This window comes from Chiloscyllium plagiosum, chromosome 39 (assembly GCF_004010195.1).
Source record: "Chiloscyllium plagiosum isolate BGI_BamShark_2017 chromosome 39, ASM401019v2, whole genome shotgun sequence".
In the NCBI taxonomy this organism is placed as follows: Eukaryota; Metazoa; Chordata; class Chondrichthyes; order Orectolobiformes; family Hemiscylliidae; genus Chiloscyllium; species Chiloscyllium plagiosum.
In genome coordinates this window covers 9946076-9963327 of record NC_057748.1, presented here as the reverse complement: position 1 = coordinate 9963327, position 17252 = coordinate 9946076, and the positions used below count along the sequence as shown (strand labels likewise).

General features: G+C 45.3%; 1 protein-coding gene across 1 annotated transcript in view; it reads right to left on the bottom strand.

The window, feature by feature from the left end:
* Positions 1-791: 791 nt before the first annotated feature.
* Positions 792-17252, bottom strand: part of LOC122542214 (protein PFC0760c-like) — an 18429-nt gene continuing 1968 nt past the window's right edge. The window contains exons 2-6 of the mRNA XM_043679711.1: positions 7253-7314; positions 6320-6388; positions 5495-5549; positions 2749-2785; positions 792-2305 (exon numbers count right to left, since the gene is read on the bottom strand). Coding sequence (XP_043535646.1) covers positions 2269-2305; positions 2749-2785; positions 5495-5549; positions 6320-6388; positions 7253-7314 — 260 coding nt within the window. The 3' untranslated portion in view covers positions 792-2268. The remainder of the gene's footprint in view (positions 2306-2748; positions 2786-5494; positions 5550-6319; positions 6389-7252; positions 7315-17252) is intronic.

Sequence of the window (17252 nt, the reverse complement as noted above, 5' to 3'; positions counted from 1 at the left end):
GTACTGAGGGAGTGCTGCACTATCGGAGGGTCAGTACTGAGGGAGTGCTGCACTGCTGGAGGGTCTGTACTGAGGGAGTCCTGCATTATCAGAGGGTCAGTACTGAGGGAGTGCTGCACTGTCGGATGGTCAGTACTGAGGGAATGCTGCACTGCTGGAGGGTCAGTACTGAGGGAGTGCTGCACTATCTGACGGTCAGTACTGAGGGAGTGCCGCACTGTCGGATGGTCAGTACTGAGGGAGTGCTGCACTATCTGACGGTCAGTACTGAGGGAGTGCTGCACTATCGGATTGTCAGTACTGAGGGAGTGCTGCACTGTCAGATGGTCAGTACTGAGGGAGTGCTGCACTGTCGGATGGTCAGTACTGAGGGAGTGCTGCACTGTTGGAGGGTCAGTGCTGACCTTGCTTGTTACGTCCTTCACAATTTTCAATAAATTAGTCAAACCTCCCTTTCACCAAACTATGTTGACTCTGCCTGACAGCATTAGGATTCTCTAAGTGCCCTGCTTACGGAAGACAGGCAGGAGAGTGGAATCGAGGCCTCAGTCAGGCGCATCCTGATAGTATCGAATGGTGGAGCAGGCCTGAGGGGCTGAATGGCCTCTCCTACTCCCAGCTCTTATGCTCTTATGCACAGTTAGAGCTGAGGTCATGGAGACGTATTAAACTCGTGAGGTAGGACACCAAAGCTGTAACTCAACTGTGGGGTCTGTGGTCTCAGGTAAGAGAGGGAGCAGACGGAATCTGGTAAGGGCTGTACAGAATAGAAATAACCACGTGTCACACAACCAGATCAAAAGGGAGATTTTCCTAGTGCTCCCACACTTTAATAATTTATCATATTCTAAATGGACCACCACGTCCCCCTCCCCTCACTAAAACAGACAGCGTGGGATGGTGGGGGATGTAGGCAAAGATACGTCCATTTTTAATAAAACAAAATGAGCATCTATCAATAAATACTGAAACGAGGAAAGGTGAGAAATGGGGTTGCAGAGAGAGAGAAAAAAATAACAAAACAATTCATTCTAACCGGGCAGCTTTTAGTGGAATCTGGGAGACTCCGAAGCTCAGGAATGGGTCGCTGATTATTCCCAAAGTATGATGGGTCATGTCAGAATCTGATCGCTATGGAAACAGGTACTGCTGAGGAGATGGAAGGTGTGATTTCCTGGTGAAAAAGGGCGTTGTCAATGTTTAAGGGCTCTGTGTGGTAGCCCCCACACCTTTATGCACCATGGCCGTATTAGTTCCTTGACTTAATCCAACGGGCTAGGGGCCCAGATTACTGACTGCAAGGGTCAGAGGTCGGACAGCAAGCCCTCCTGGACTCTTATCATTTTACAATTTGGGGTCAAAGCCTCACACGATCGAGGGAAAGGGAGTCAGTAATCGAGGAGGTCCGGGTCACGGGAAGAGTTTAGAATTGGCTGATTAGGTTCCATGGTCAAACAATCGTGTTTGAAGCATGAAAGGTTCTAGAAAGGACTCCGAGCCTGTGCCCTCAGGAGAGAGAGGCAGCAGTGGAGAAAGGGTTACTGTGAATATGTGACTGAGATAGTTTAGTCAGGGTTGAGCAGTGATCCAACTAGGAGATGGCATTTTCCCAGCTCAGGGTGGGGTTAAAGTCTTGACCCATCCAGGGTTTACTGTCCTTAATCAAAGGGAACGTTTGACCCTGTGACCTCTCCCCTGTACCCATCAGAGGCTTGCGCCGCAATCATTCAGAACAGGCCTGGGGCCTAACTCTGAAGGCTCAAGCCCTGCACTCAGGTAAGGTGCTGAACTCTTCACCAGCTCAATCAAAGGCTTCATTGCCTCACTAGGCCCCTTCGGAGGATAGTGAAGACTCAACCAGTCTTGACTCTAAGTGAGGGGGGGGTTTGTGTGTGGTCTCCAGACTGGTTCAGGCTGGGAATAGGAAGAGTCCAACCCTGAAAGGAAAGACCAGTGAAGCCACTGGGTGTTTTAAAGGCAGGCTGTGTGGGATAGGTGGCCTCTAAGATGGGTCTGAAGGAGAGACGAGGATGGAGGCTGTGGGTCATTGGGATTCACCACCTCCACCCCTTCGTTATCCTATGGATTCTGGTTTGTGACGGGGGGGTTCGTTTGGGGAGACTTTCAAATGGAAGTGAATTCTTCTTGAATAAAAAAAAAACGATCAGCGACACAGTTCATCAGAGCAAAGCGCGAGGTGCAGAGATGAGACTTGGCTCCTGTTTTTGGGTGTTAACGCCCAGTTTCTCTGACCGCACACTGACACGATTAATGCTCAGGCTGCTCGAACACATTTGCGATGGATCTGAAAGAGAAAAGATCATGAATCCAAATCCCATCCGCCCAATCGGAATGATCGCAAGCTGTTGACAATACAGGGATGGTGCTGACCAATCAAAGAGCAGGACAAACCATCAACTAAAATTTTCTCAGGATATAGGCAAAGTCTACACTCCCTCCCCCATACTCACACCCTCTCCCACATTCACTCCCTACCCCAAATTCATTAACTCCCCAACAGTCAATTAATCTGCCCAAATTACTCACATAACCCCCCTTCATTCAATGTGTCTCAATCAATCTCCCATTATCCATCTCTCCCTCACTCTTCCTTATCCACTCAACCCCTCTCTCTCACACAGATCCCTACACACACATCCCTGTGTCATTCTGTGCATCAAACTACCTGAGAACTATTTGAGAATGGTTTGTGCTGTGTACTGTGAGCCGATCAACAGTTTTACTCACTGATATATTGTTGATGAGAATTCATCTACGTAGCTGCCTGGAAAAGAAGCATAAACAGGGGTTGTGAGTGACCCTTACCCTGCTGAATACACACTGACTCTGTATGGTTACACAGAGAGTGACCCTTACCCTGCTGAATACACACTGACTCTGTACAATTACACAGAGAGTGACCCTTACCCTGCTGAATACACACTGACTCTGTACGGTTACACAGAGAGTGACCCTTATCCTGCTGAATAAACACTGACTCTGTAAATTTACACAGAGAGTGACCCTTACCCTGCTGAATACACACATACTCTATACAATTACACAGAGAGTGACCCTTACCCTGCTGAATACACACTGGCTCTGTACAGTTACACACTGGGTGACCCTTACCCTGCTGAATACACACTGGCTCTGTACAGTTACACACTGGGTGACCCTTATCCTGCTGAATAAACACTGACTCTGTAAATTTACACAGAGAGTGACCCTTACCCTGCTGAATACACACTGGCTCTGTACAGTTACACAGAGAGTGATCCCTATCCTGTTGAAATTCATACCTCAATTAAATTCTTATTCTAGAACATCAGGAAGTGTAGGAATTTAAAAATTAGACAGTCCGACTAATCTCAAAGGATTTTTGAATTCCGCTCTTGCAAGGTGTTTCCAACATTTTGATATCACCCAGAATTAACCTCCCCATGTCTGAACTATATTCCCTTTCACAGGGACTCTGCAAACTCCTTCTCTCAGTCATTTATCAACATCAGTGGCCTGTGCTCCTGTGAGAGATCTTTCTCTGGATCCCATGAGTTCTCTCTCTCTGCTGATTATTCCATCATTCTCAGATCATACTCCCGTTCCGTGTAGGACCTTGACATTGTGGTACTCAATCTCCTCCTCACGTGGAATCATAGAATCCCTTCAATGTGGAAACAGGCCCTTCGGCCCAACAAATCCACACCGACCCTTGGAAGAGTATCCCACCCAAACCCATTCCCCTGCCCTATTACTCTACATTTACCCCTAAGTAATGCACCTAAAGTACATATTTCTGAATACTATGGGGCAATTTAACCTGGCCAATCTACCTGACTTGCACATCTTTGGACTGTGGGCGGAAACCAGAGCACCCAGAGGAAATCCACACAGTCACGGGGAGAATGTGCAAAAACCACGCAGACAGTCTCCCGAGGCTGGAATCAAACCCGGGACTAATGTTCTTTTAGTAGTCACTATTCGAGCCATTTTTAAAGTTATTTCAGTCATAGGATATGAGTGTCACTGGTAAGACCAATATTTATTACCCATCCATAATTGCCCTTGAACTAAGAGGCTTTCTAGACCTAATTCAGAGGGCAGTTACACGTGAACCACATTGATGTGAGTCTGGAGTCACGTGGAGGCCAGACTGGGTAAGGACAGCAGATTTCCTTCCCGAAAGGACAGCCACGACTCAGATTTCACTTTTAAAACAACAATGTGGCAGGTTCAATAATTGTTTTTATATGACATTAGCGTTTTATTTCTAAATTCAGAATTAATTCACTCTAAATGGAAATTTCTCCAGCTACCATTTAGTTTGATTTATTATTGTCACGTGTACTGAGATACAGTGAAAAGTATTGTTTTGCGTGCTATCCAGACAAGTCATTACCTTCCATAAGTACATCAGGGTAATGTAGAACGGAATGCAGAATATAGTGTTCCAGTTACAGAGAAGGTGCAGAGAAAGATCAACTCTAATGTATGACAGGTCTGTTCATAATTAGCCTGGTGCTGGAAAAGCACAGCAGGTCAGACAGCATCCGAGGAGAAGGAAAGTCGACATTTCAGGCAAAAGCCCTTCATCAGGGCTAATGAAGGGTTTTTGCCGAAACGTCGATTTTTCTGCTCCTCAGATGCTGCCTGACCTGCTGTGCTTTTCCAGCACCAGGCTAATGTTGACTCTAATCTCCAGCATCTGCAGTACCTACATCCGCCCAGGTCTGTTCCTAAGTCTGATAGCAGCGGGGAAGAAGCTGTTCTTAAATCTGTTTTCAAACTTTTATATCTTATGCCCAGTGGAAGAGTGTGGAAGCGAATATAATGAGGGGTGGGAAGGGTCCTTGATGATGTTAGCTGCTTTCGTAAGGCAGCAGGAAGTATAGACGGAGTTAGTGGATAGAAGGCTGGTTTATGTGATGGACTGGGCTGTGTTCACAGCTCTCTGGAACTCATTGCAGTCCTGAGCAGAGCAGCTGCCGTACCATGATGCATCTGGATAGGATGCTTTCTCTGGTGCACCTATAAAAATTGGTAAGGTTGAACCCATACCTCCCAAACATCAACCTAACTCTCTAGGTTACCAGTCTAGTGGCATTATACCATCAATACCAACCAATATAGTATAGCTCTGAGTGCAGCAGAGTTAGAGAGAATGTACTGGGAGGGGTGGCTCAGTGGCTAGCACCGTTGCCTCACAGCACCAGGATCCCAGGTTCAATTCCCACCTCGGGCGACGGTCTGTGTGGAGTTTGCACATTCTTCCCCGTGTCTGCGTGGGTTTCCTCCCACAGTCTAAAAATGTGCAGGCCAGGTGAATTGGTCATGCTTAATTGCCCATAGTATTAGATGGGTTAGTCAGAGGGAAATAGGTCTGAGTGGGTTACTCTTCGAAGGGTCGGTTGGGCCAAAGGGCCTGTTTCCACACTGTAGGGAATCTAATCATTAAATAACAGGACTTAGATAGAAAGTTCCGACCATTACCCACCTGGTTTGCAAACTGTTTCACATATTACGGGGCACACATAACAGAACTGACAGTACTGTAGAAGAAAGGGAAAGTAAGGAGAGTACAGATTAGACCGAGAATCTCAATAAATAATATTGGCCACAATCAAAGATTACAAGGGCCAAAAAAAGATTCACTTTGGAGAGGTGCGATACATATTGATTTGATTTATTATTGTCGCGTGTACCTGGGTACAGTGAAAAGTTTTGTTTTGTGTGCAGTACAGGCAGATCATACTATACAAAGGGTGACTGAACAGAGTGAGGAATACAATGTTACAGCTGCAGAGAAGGTGCACAGAGTGGGATCAACAATAAACCTAGAATTTGAGAGGTCCGTTCACAAGTCTCATAATAGAAAGGAAGAAGCTGATCTTGAATGTGTTGGGTACACGTGTTTAAGCTTTCTAATCTTCTGCCTGTTGGAAAGGGTTGGAAGAGGTTATGACTGGGCTGGGAGGGGTAGTTTGTATCTTGTGCATTGGAGACAGAGGCAAAATCATATTCTGAAGGATTGGAATCGGTCCAGAGACTGAATAATAGAGACATTGGATACATGTAGTGAATACAAGAAATGGAGGAAACTGTATTGTTAAAACATTCAAGAACAAGAAAGAACTAAATGGACATTGAGCTGACTTACCCAATTCATGGAGCTCTGGTATGTAGCACAGTCTACCAGGAATACATGAGTCTTTAGCCCAGAGTTTCATGAATAGAAACCTAGTCCAGAAGGGTCTTTCCCAGTGTGATCCTGGGACTGAGGCTTGGCTGGTGTTGCTGTGATGCCTGTGAAAGTTCTTACCTTGCAATCCTCACAGTGCTCGCTCTTGTCTCCTTCCTCACAAGGGCATTTATCACAATCATCGCAGTGCTGTGGGGACAGACGGAAATGGTGTTTAACATAAGAACCTTCAAACGCCTAATGTGACTGTCTCTCTGAGTCAAAATCCCTAACAGCACTGTGCACACACCAAGCACTGCAGTGGTTCAAGAGGATGCTCGCTACTGCCATCTCCAGGGCATTAGGGGAGGCAGCAATAAATGCCTCCCCTGCCACAACCCATGGACAAATAATTAAAGGAAAATGAGACAACAAAAAGCAACCAAAAGAGAAAGGTTCAAATCCGACACAAACTGAGGAACTTTACTGAGAAGAGAGGCAATGTGTAGAAGATTTGTGTTTTGCCCTCGTCAGGACAGACGCAAGAATACCAAATTTCAAACTCTCACGACAATTTATACTGCATGAGGAAAGGGGGGCTGATTGGTTGATTGGTTGGCAAGTCAACTCTGAAGAAGAAACACTAAATTATGGCTCCCCTAAATGAAGGGGAGTTCTGGGAAATTCAAACTTTGTCCTCATGTTTGTCGAGAATGGGTCTCTGCATATGAATATGTGTGTCTTCTGGAAGACATAGTCTTGTTTTAAACTCAACTGAATGTTCTCTGAGATGATTAAGTTCTCTCAGCGCTAGTTAATCTGGCTAACCAAGTCCATATTGTATGAAGATCTCTCCAAATTAAAGTTGGTTGGAATGCTGACCTTCCATCTCTGAACCCTGGTCAGTGGGCATGAGTAACAGGCAGTTCCTTGGACAGCCAATTTACCCACAATGCCAGTTTTATATCCAGGTTGCCAATCTGAGTACCGTTCTGATCTGGTGTCTCTGATCGCCTCTCACCCAGACACAGAAATCTGACCGATCAATCTTCAAAAAAAAATCAAACTGCTCACCTCACAGAAGGTGCAGTAACTGCACAGGGAACCATCTTTGTATCCTCCAGCTTCTTCCTCACCTGCCCCAAAAAAAAAGGATTAAATCAAAGAGGCAACTAAAACAGAGAAGACCTTAATGCGTGGTATCACGCCAATGAATAATCCAGAGACCCGAGGCAGAGACTATACATTCAACTCCTTCTACAGCAGACTGGGCTAGAATTTAAATTGTTTAAAGGACCTGGCCTTAGTAATGGTGACAAACTTGGCATCGATTGTTGTAAGAATCCATCAGTTTCAAGGAAATCTGCTGTCCTTACTCGGTCTGGCCTATATGTGACTCCAGACCCCAAAGTAACGTGGTTGATTCTTAACTGCCCCCTGTAATGGCCCTAGCAAGCCTCTTGGTGCAAGGGCAATTAGAGATGGGGCAATAGAAGGGGGCCACTCTTTCTGAAATTCAGCTACAATGGTTTGGCAGACGGGGAAAGGTCAGCAACACGTAGAAAACCTAACGATTCCTGGGACCTCAGGTGGGAAATGATGGGGGACTATCCTTCATGGACCCCTTTCCCACTGAGGTCTGTTTCCACTACCCCGTCTCCCATCGCCCCAGGCAACCCCCTTCTTCTGTTGGTATCCTGGCCCCACCCCCTTATCCCCCATGGAAGACCTGAGCAACATTCCCTCAACAAACATTCCTGAAACTTATCACCATCTGGCAGCTGCCTGTGGGATCGTGCTGCGCACAAACATCAGCTGCGAGAGCATGTTGCGTGAGCAGGTTTTGTCTTCACTTCTTTCAAAGGGTGGAAGAACTCAATAAAATTCCAGATTAGACCTACCGCACTGGATCACCTGCTCCTCTAGCCTTTGACTCAGAACCAAAGGTGGATGCTGACTGAGCCCGATTCACATTGGACACTGGGAACCCCTCAGCCTGGGAACGCTCCAACACCAACAAAGAGCTGCACACAGGAAGGATATTACTAAATTGGAGAGGGTTCAGAAAGAACTTTCCGGGATGTTACCTGGACTTGAGTTATAAGGAGAGTCTGGAGAGGCTGGGACCTTCTTCAAAGGAGTGGAAGAGGTTGAGGGGTGACCTTATAGAGGTTTATCCCAGATTGGGTGAGTTCAAAACAATGGGAAATATGTTTAAGAGACGAGGGGCGAGGTGAGGTGAGGAAAGAGGAGAAGAGAGGAGAAAGATTTTAAAGGGACCTAAGGGGCAATTTTTTTCACACAGAGAGTGATCCGTGTGCCAGAGGAAGTGGTAGATGCAGATACAGTTATGATTTTTAAAAGACATTTGGGCAGGTACATGAATAGGAAAGGTTTACAGGGATATGGATTAAAAGCAGGCAGGTTGGATTAGAATCGTAGAATCCCCACAATGTTGAAGCAGGCTATTCGGCCCATCGAGTCCACACCGACCCTCTGAAGAGCATCCCATCCAGACCCACTCCCCTACCCTATCCCTGTAATCCTGCATTTCCCATGGCTAAACCACCTAGCTGGCAAATCTCTGGAAGCTATGGGCAATTTAGCATGGCCAATCCATGCACATCTTTGGTCTAGTTTAGTTTGGAAAACTTGGTTGTCATGGATGAGTTGGACCGAAGGGCCTGTTTCCGTGTATGTCTCGATGAGAAAGGGGAAGACCTCAGATGACTCAAAATACCAAGGGAGGTGACTAGGCCCCAGGCTTTACTATGTTGGAATGAATTCAACTTGAACTCCACGTGATTCCTAATTGCTGAGAGGATGTGTGTTCCTGGAGGTTGGAGCTTGGAGATGGGGAGGACATTTAAGCAGGTGATGGGGTGGTGTAGCCAAACACAGTCCCTCGCTGTCTCCAACAGAGTTCCATTCTGGGCAGTAAGACACATGACTGGCCTTCTTACTGCACTGTCAATTGAGGGCCCTTACCAATTAAGGGCCAGTTAAAGACCAATTAAGGACCAATTAAAAACCAATTAAGGACCTTATCCCAGTTGCCCTGGCATTAACCCAATTGTTGCCACATGCCAGTCTCGATATGTGAACCCAGAATTGTAAAATTGTTACAGTGCAGAAAGAGGCCAATCAGCCCATTGTGCCAGTTCTATTACTCAATGCCAATCTCTTGCCTTTTCCCCTTATCCCTGCACACCAAATAACCATTCCGTGCCCCTCTTGAATTCTTCAATTGAACCTGGTTCCACCAAATTTCCAGGTAGGGTGTTCCATAACTGCCTGAGTTATTAACTCAGAGGGTGGGTAGGATCCTTTAATAACAGGCCATCACGTTTAGATGGAGGGATTGGATGTCAGGAAGGGGCTTTCCCAGAAACCTAAATCTCCATTCCCCATTAGTCCCACTGCACATGACGTGTCGCTGACCTGAAGCCTCTGTGATCCTGGGATACCAGGGGTGTTGGGGTTGGGGTCCTTAAGGCAGCAGACTCAGCCCCCTCTATGATGCTCCTGAACATCTCCTCAGATCTCCCCAGTGGGACCTCTACCTGCCGGGTCTGATTCTGGTGGTCCTGACTGGCGTGCTGTTTGAAAGAGCTCTTCAGCAAGTAAAACAAGAGTTCCGACACCTCAGCAAGACTCTGTCCATCACCATCATCAACTGAAGCAAATATTTGCTCAAAAGATCTCTTGATTAATTCCTGGGGTGAGAGGGATCACATCTTCATATTCATTTGCATCTCTTGCAAATCTGTGTTCGCCTCGTCTTATACACAACTAGTAGGTTAAAAATCACACAATGCCACGTTATAGTCCAACCGGTTTATTTGGAAGCACTAACTTTTGTAGAGCCACTCCTTTATCGACTTCCTGACAAAGGAGTGGTGCTCCAAAAGCTAGTGCTTCCAAATAAACCTGTTGGACTATAACGTGGCATTGTGTGATTTTTAACTTTGTCCACCCCAGTCCAACACCGGCTCCTCCACATCATGACAACTAATAGGAGCAGCTTTTCTCTACTGACCTTATCCGAACCTGTTATAGTTTTGTACCCCTCCATCAAATCTCTCCTCAGTCTCCTTTCCCCAAAGAGAACTGCCTTAGCTTCTCTGAACAAAGCTAATAGCTAAAACCTTTCATCACCGAAAGCATTCTGGGAAATCTCTCTCCACACCCTCTTAAAGACTCTTGCAATCCTTTCTAGAGGATGGTGACCAGAATTGGGTCCGGTACTCTAGTTAGGGCCTAATCAGAGCTTTCTAAACATTGAACATGTGCCTATGTTTAGTTCCCCTATTTCTGAAGCCCACAATCCCACTCTGCTGTGCTCACCACTCTCTCAATGTGTTTTGTTGCCTTCAAAAATCAATATACATGATCCCCCCCCCCTTCTGCATATTTGTAAGATCCACGCCATTAAATTTATACTGGCTGTCCCCATGCCTCCCAAAATGCATCACATCGCAAATCTCCATATTAAATTCTGTCTGCCGTTTATCTGCCCATGCCTTGTGGTTGTTTTTGGTGATGGGGCAGCCAAGGCTGAAATATTCACAAGGTATCTTAGATCAGCTGAACAGATGATCTCAGCTTCCTCTTGCAGTCTCCCAACATCACAGATACAAACTTTCAGGTAATTCGGTTCACTTCACACAATGTTAAGAAATGACCAAAGGCACTGGATTCTAGCAAAGGCCATAGGCCTTGCCAACTGCCAGGAATACTATTGAAAACTTGTGCTCCAGCGCCTCTAGCCTGGATGATTTCGTACAGCTGCAACACTAACATCCACCCAGCACTGTGTAAATTAGCCTAAATGTACCATGCTCATAAAAGTCAAGACAAATCCAACCCAGACAATTATTGTCCGCATCAATCTATTCTTGTTCATCAGCAACTTTTAAAAACAAATTCATTCACAGGATGAGAGTGTTGCTGACTGGCCCAGCATTTATTGCCCATTCCTAATTGCCCAGAGGGCAGTTAAGAGCCAACCCACATTGCTGTCACCTGTAGGCCAGACCAGGTGAGGATGGCAGTTTCCTTCCTTAAAGGTCATTTGTGAATCAGATGAGTTTTTCCAACAATTGACAAGGGATTCATGGTCATCATTAGACTCTTAATTCCAGATTTTTATCGAATTCAAATTCCACCATCTGCCATGGCAGGATTCAAATTCAGGTCCCCCAGAATATTACCTGGGTCTCTGGATTGACAGTCCAGCAATAATAGCACTCAGCTGTTATTTCTAATGATAAATAATGGTGGTGGAGTCGATAACTAGCATTTAGTGAACAATAACCTACTGGGTGATGCCCAGTTTGGGTTCCACCAAGATCATTCGGCTCCTGACCTCATTACAGCCTCAGTTCAAACATGGACCAAAGAGCTAAATTCCAGAGGTGTGGTGAGAGTGACCGTCCTTGATATCAAGGCTGCCTTTGTCTGAGTGGGACATCAAGCAAAACTAGAGTCAATGGGAATCACGGGGAACCATTCTCGGCTGGTTGGAGTCATACCTGGCACAAAAGAAATTGGCCTGTGGTTGTTGGAGGTCAATCATCTCAGCTCCAGGGCACCTCTGCATCAGCTCCTCAGAGAAGTGTTCTATCTGTGGATCTGAATGAATTGCTACTTTCCCTCAGTTCTAAACCTGGCCTATTAACTGCAAAGCCTTCTTGTTTGATTCACACAACTAAGAAACTTGAGGTAACATATTTCTGTAACTTCTCTGAACAAACTAGTTCTTTTTCCAAGATGGACTATTTGTATATGGGACTTCAGTCAGGTCTCCTTTGAACTAAGTCCAGAATGTTTTAACTAAATTTATTGCTCTTCCCAGCTGCTACTAAGTTAATGTGTTAATTTTTAAAAAGACTTCTACTGCTAAAAAAATCCCATAATATAGACAAACTTTCACTAACCCTCCAGAGGCTGTGATTGTCATCAGCTCTCTGATACATAATGCCTTATAATCGTGTTCAGAAATTATTAGTTAATTAGTTTAGTCAACTAGTTCATAGTAAACACGTTTCCAAAAAAAAATCACATATGTCACTAGTTTGAAATCCAAACTCTGGAAAAACTCTATTTCAACACACACCTTTCATCTCAGCAGCTCTGACAACACTTAATAAACTGGAGACCAGTCATGCCAAAGCAACATGCTTGATTGGCACCCCATGCCACACCTTCAGCGTTAGGTCCCTCCAGCAATTGACACACTGCGACATCAGTGTGCACCATCTCCACGTTACCCTGCAAAGATTCACCAAGTCTCCTCAGATAGCACCTTACAAATCCACCAGCCTTACCATCTATAAGGACAGAGGCAGCAGATACATGGGAACACCACCACTTGCTAGTTCCTCTCCAAGCCACTCACCATCCTGACGTGGAAACATATCGGCCATTCCTTCAGTATCACTGGGTCATTATCCTGAGACTGCCTCCCTAACGGCATCGCTACCACCCAAGGTCTGCAAGTGTTCAAGGAGGCAGCTCACCACCACCTCCTCAGGGGCAAGTGGGGATGGGCAATAAATACTGACCCAGCCAGTGTCAACTTCAACCCAGGAATGGACTAAAAGTATATTTTCTGATGTAAACGTCCTCAAGGTTCTAAAGGCACTATATCAATGTAAACTATTGTAATTTTGTCAAACCTGAGAACTTTGTTATATCACAAGAACCTTTGCATAGTCTATCTCTCTCTCTCTCTCTCCACAGATGCTGCCAGACCTGCCGAGTTTCTTTAGCACTTCATTTCAGATCTCCAGCATTTGCTTTTGTGTTGTAAGTGATGGTTTACTTGAATAACCAATGGGAGAGAGAGACAAGGGAAACATTGGAGGAAGCTGACACAGGAGATTCTTGGGTTGACCAGAGCTTATGTTCTAACAGATATGGAGATAGGCTATTGGCAGATGGACTGAATGGCCTCTTGTCAAAAGCTAGCCTCTGTCTCATTTCATTCTGTGCTACCTCACCGCCTCTGAGACCTGTGTTTTTAAAAAGAATGTAGGTTATACGATAGGAAATTACAATGCTGAGCCGATACTTCACATATAACGTGCTGTTTGAATGTCAGGTTGCCCCATTACTAACCAAGGGGTCTCTGATGTCAGATGGATTGTTGTAGGATGGTGAGGGGTGTGGGGGGAGTGTGATGTGTCGGTTAGCTAAGTTGGTCGGATGGCTGGTTTGCAATGCAGATTGAGGGTATTGGTGAGGCCCCTTCTGGGTCAAGTTCTGGTTGACCTGTTATAGGAAGGACATTATTCAGCTAGAGTGGGTTCAGAAGAGATTTCCCAGGATGTTGCGCGACATGGAAGGCTTGAGTTATAAGAAAAGGCTGGATAGGCTGGGACTTCTTTCACCAGAGCGTAGGAGGTTGCGAGCTGATCCTATAGAGGATTATAAAAACGTGAGGGGAATAGTTAGGGTTAATGGTAATTGTGTCTTCCCTGGGTTGGGAGATTTCAAGACGAAGGGGCACATTTTTAAGGTATGAGGAGAGAAATTTAAAAAGATATGAGGGGCAAAATTTTTACACAGAGTATGATTTGCATGTGGAATAAGCTTCGTGAGGAAGTGGTGGATGTGGGCACAGTTACAACATTTAAAAGATACTTAGATAAGTCCACAAATAGGAAAGGTTTGAAGGGATATGGGCCAGGAGCAGGCAGGTGGGACTAGTTTAGTTTGGGAACATGGTTGGCCTGGACTGGTTGGACCGTGGGGTCTGTTTCTGTGCTGGATGACTCCATGAAGCCAACAGTGTGGGTCCAATTCCTGCATTGGCTATGGTTACTATGGTCAACGTGCCCTTTGCCTGAGCTGTGGTGACTCTCACCACCAGTCATCTCTCTCTAACAAGACAGCAAACCTCTGGGACTATTGGTGCTTTTACCTTTATGTATAAATAGTAGCAGCATCTCAAGTCATTCAATGCAATCATTGCTGATTTGCAACCAAATTCCTTATGCCCTTCTTTGACTCATGTTTCTCCTTCATTCTCTCATGGGGGTGGTGGGTAGTGATGACTATCCCTGATTGACCTGAGTGCCCCGTTATCTTGCTTCAGAGGGCAACTGAGAGGCACCCACATTAGTATAGGTCTGGAGTCACACGTAGACTAGACCAGGTAAGGAGGGCAGATTTCCTCTCCTAAAGGACATTAGTTGATAGCAATCAATGGTAGTTTCACAGACCCTCCCCCATCACAGACTGGCTTCCAATTTAGAAACATCAATGGAAGTTAAATTCCACCAGATGGTGGGGTGGGGTTTGAATCTGACCTCACCCCAGAGCATTGGACAGGACCCTCGGATTTCTAGTCCAGTGTCCTTACCACTATTTTGTTAAAAAATACGTTTACAGGATATGGGCATCATTGGCAGGATTCACTTTCATTACCCATCACTCTTTGCATAAGGGTAGTTAAGAGTCAACCACAGAGGGCTAAAGACCTGGAGAGAGTTCAAAAGAGATTTGCGAGAATGGCACTAGGAATGAAAGATTTTAGATACAAGGAAAGGTGAGAGAGATTGGGCTTATTCTCCATGGAGCAGAGAAATAAAGAGGTGACCTTATTGAGGAGTTCAAAATTAGGAACAATTTGGACAGGGTAAAGAAGGACTCACTGGTATGTCAGTCACTAAGGGTCACAGTTTCAAGATTGTCAGCAACCGAGCTAGGAGTGAGATGAAGAGAAATGTCTTTACTCAGGGAGATTTTAGGATTTGGAATATGCTGCCTGGGAGACTGGTGGAGGTGAATTCCATAGGAGGTTTCAAATATATATTTGAAAGGGATAAATTTAGAGGGTTATGGAGATCAGGCTGGAGAGTGGGACTAGCTGGGCAGCTCTTTTGGGAGCTAGTACAGACACAATGGGCCAAATGGCCTCCTTCTGTACTGTATCATTCCAAATCATTGTGGGTCTGGAGTCACATGTAGGTCAGACCGGGTTAAGGATGGCAGATTTTCTTCCCAAAAAGGCATTGATGAGCCAGACAGGTTTTCCTTCATAAGGATCAACCGTGCTGATATGGTCATTGGTTTTAATTCTAGATTTCATTAAAAATTGAATTCCAGTTTTACCATGGGTGGGTGCTAGATTACCAGCTCAGTGACATAACCACTACACCAAAACCTCACCATCATATTAGCCTCTACCCCCAATTACTGTCCTTTGCTGTTCTGCTAATCAGCTGGGGAATTTGCTTTTCTCTGAGTTGTCCATCAGTTTTCTCTCTGGGAAGTGAAGGTCACCTGAGGAAATTCTCACCATGCATTGCCTGTCTCTAACCAAGACTGAGGACAGGCGATCAAATAACCAGGTAACTGAGTGGATGGACAGAACCAAACTGAACGTAACGGTATGTGGTCGGCACCAGGACAGTCTCACGTCGGCAGTAACAAGTAATTTCTGCTGCATTGCAGGAAATACCATCCAGGGAGAGCTCCAGCAGAATCCATTATCGGAATGTGTGAGCCACCTTAACCAGAGCACCAACTGGTTTTCATCTGCCTCTATCCCCGTAGCCACAACCTCATCAAATATGCTCCGAGAAACTCAGGCGTGCACAGAACTGCAATGCACTGGAGTGTGGGGATAAATGGATATATCTGCTTGAATATCTCGACAAATGATGTGGCTGCTAAGAACAGCAACAGAACATCACAGTGACCCAATGCAATGCAAATCACAACAGCTCACAGATCTTCTGGACAAACCAAACCAAACAGATTAGGTTGCCTCCAGTGTGGAAACAAGGCCATTTGGCCCAACAAGTCCACACCGACCATCCAAAGAGTAACCCACCCAGAACTATTTCCCTCTGACTAATGCACCGAACGCTATGGGTAATTTAGCATGGCAAATTCACCTGCCCTGCATACCTTTGGATTGTTGGAGGAAACCCACACAGACACAGGGAGGATGTACAAACCCCACACAGTCACCTGAGGCTGGAATCGAACCCGGGTCCCTGGCGCTGTTAGGCACCATTGAGCCACTGTGCCACCCTACTTGCAATTATTCCATTGCAAAATCATTCACTCACTGAAGTAGTCAGTCTTCCACAACAATTTCTTTGTGTTTTGTAGTTCAACACAAACACCAGTCTATTCCTGCACTTTTGTGACCACCTCCCCTTCTGTGAAAAACCCAGCCAAATGATTTTTTAAAATATATTTTAAAAACCCACCACCAATTTGTCAAGTAATCCACTTAATTAAACTACAAACAAAAACACAGCGACATGTAACTTGCCTTTTTCTGCTCAGGGACATTATTGAATATTGTTTCTCACCAAGTCCCAAATCACTCCTGTTTCTAACGACAAAGTGGAACCAACAGCTGTAATAAAAGCGAGGGTAAGGTAGAAAGGGGACTAAATGAAAATGGAGTTGGTGGAAATAATGCACTCCAGCCTCCATGGTGTACACCTTTTGCTAAAGGCATCGGGTCCATTTTGTAGACATACCACAAAATGAACTAATTAAACCAACTAAATGTGCAACAAATCTACAATTGGGCAAGGTAGCAATAGAGAGAGAGAGGGGACTAAAATCCCAGCCTTTCTCATCAACTTGTTCAGAGATGCGAACATACACACTTTTGGAGGAGATGGGACTTAAAGCTGGGTCACTTGGTTGAAGGGTAGAGACACTACTGCTGCACCACAGGAACCACAGAAACCCTACTGCTTAATCTCAGCTCCAACAACTGCTCTGTGTTGTGGCTGAATCCCCTCCGATTCTTTCTCAAAGGGTCGTTCTGCTATAACATGCGTTTCATTACCACAAATTCCTTTAATGCAATTGACAAATTGGGGACTCTCTTTCTAACTCTTAAAATGTGTGTTGGCTGTAACGCGATTACATCACCAACACTTTAAGCATTTTTTCTAAAGTGCGATCTTTCTATAATGTGGGGTTGCACAAGGACATGACCATCATATTATAGAAGGACTACATGTACAACACTATCATTAGTGGCAGATGGCACTTGGACGTATGACAATTTAAGGGAGGAGTCGTTGCTTCTAAA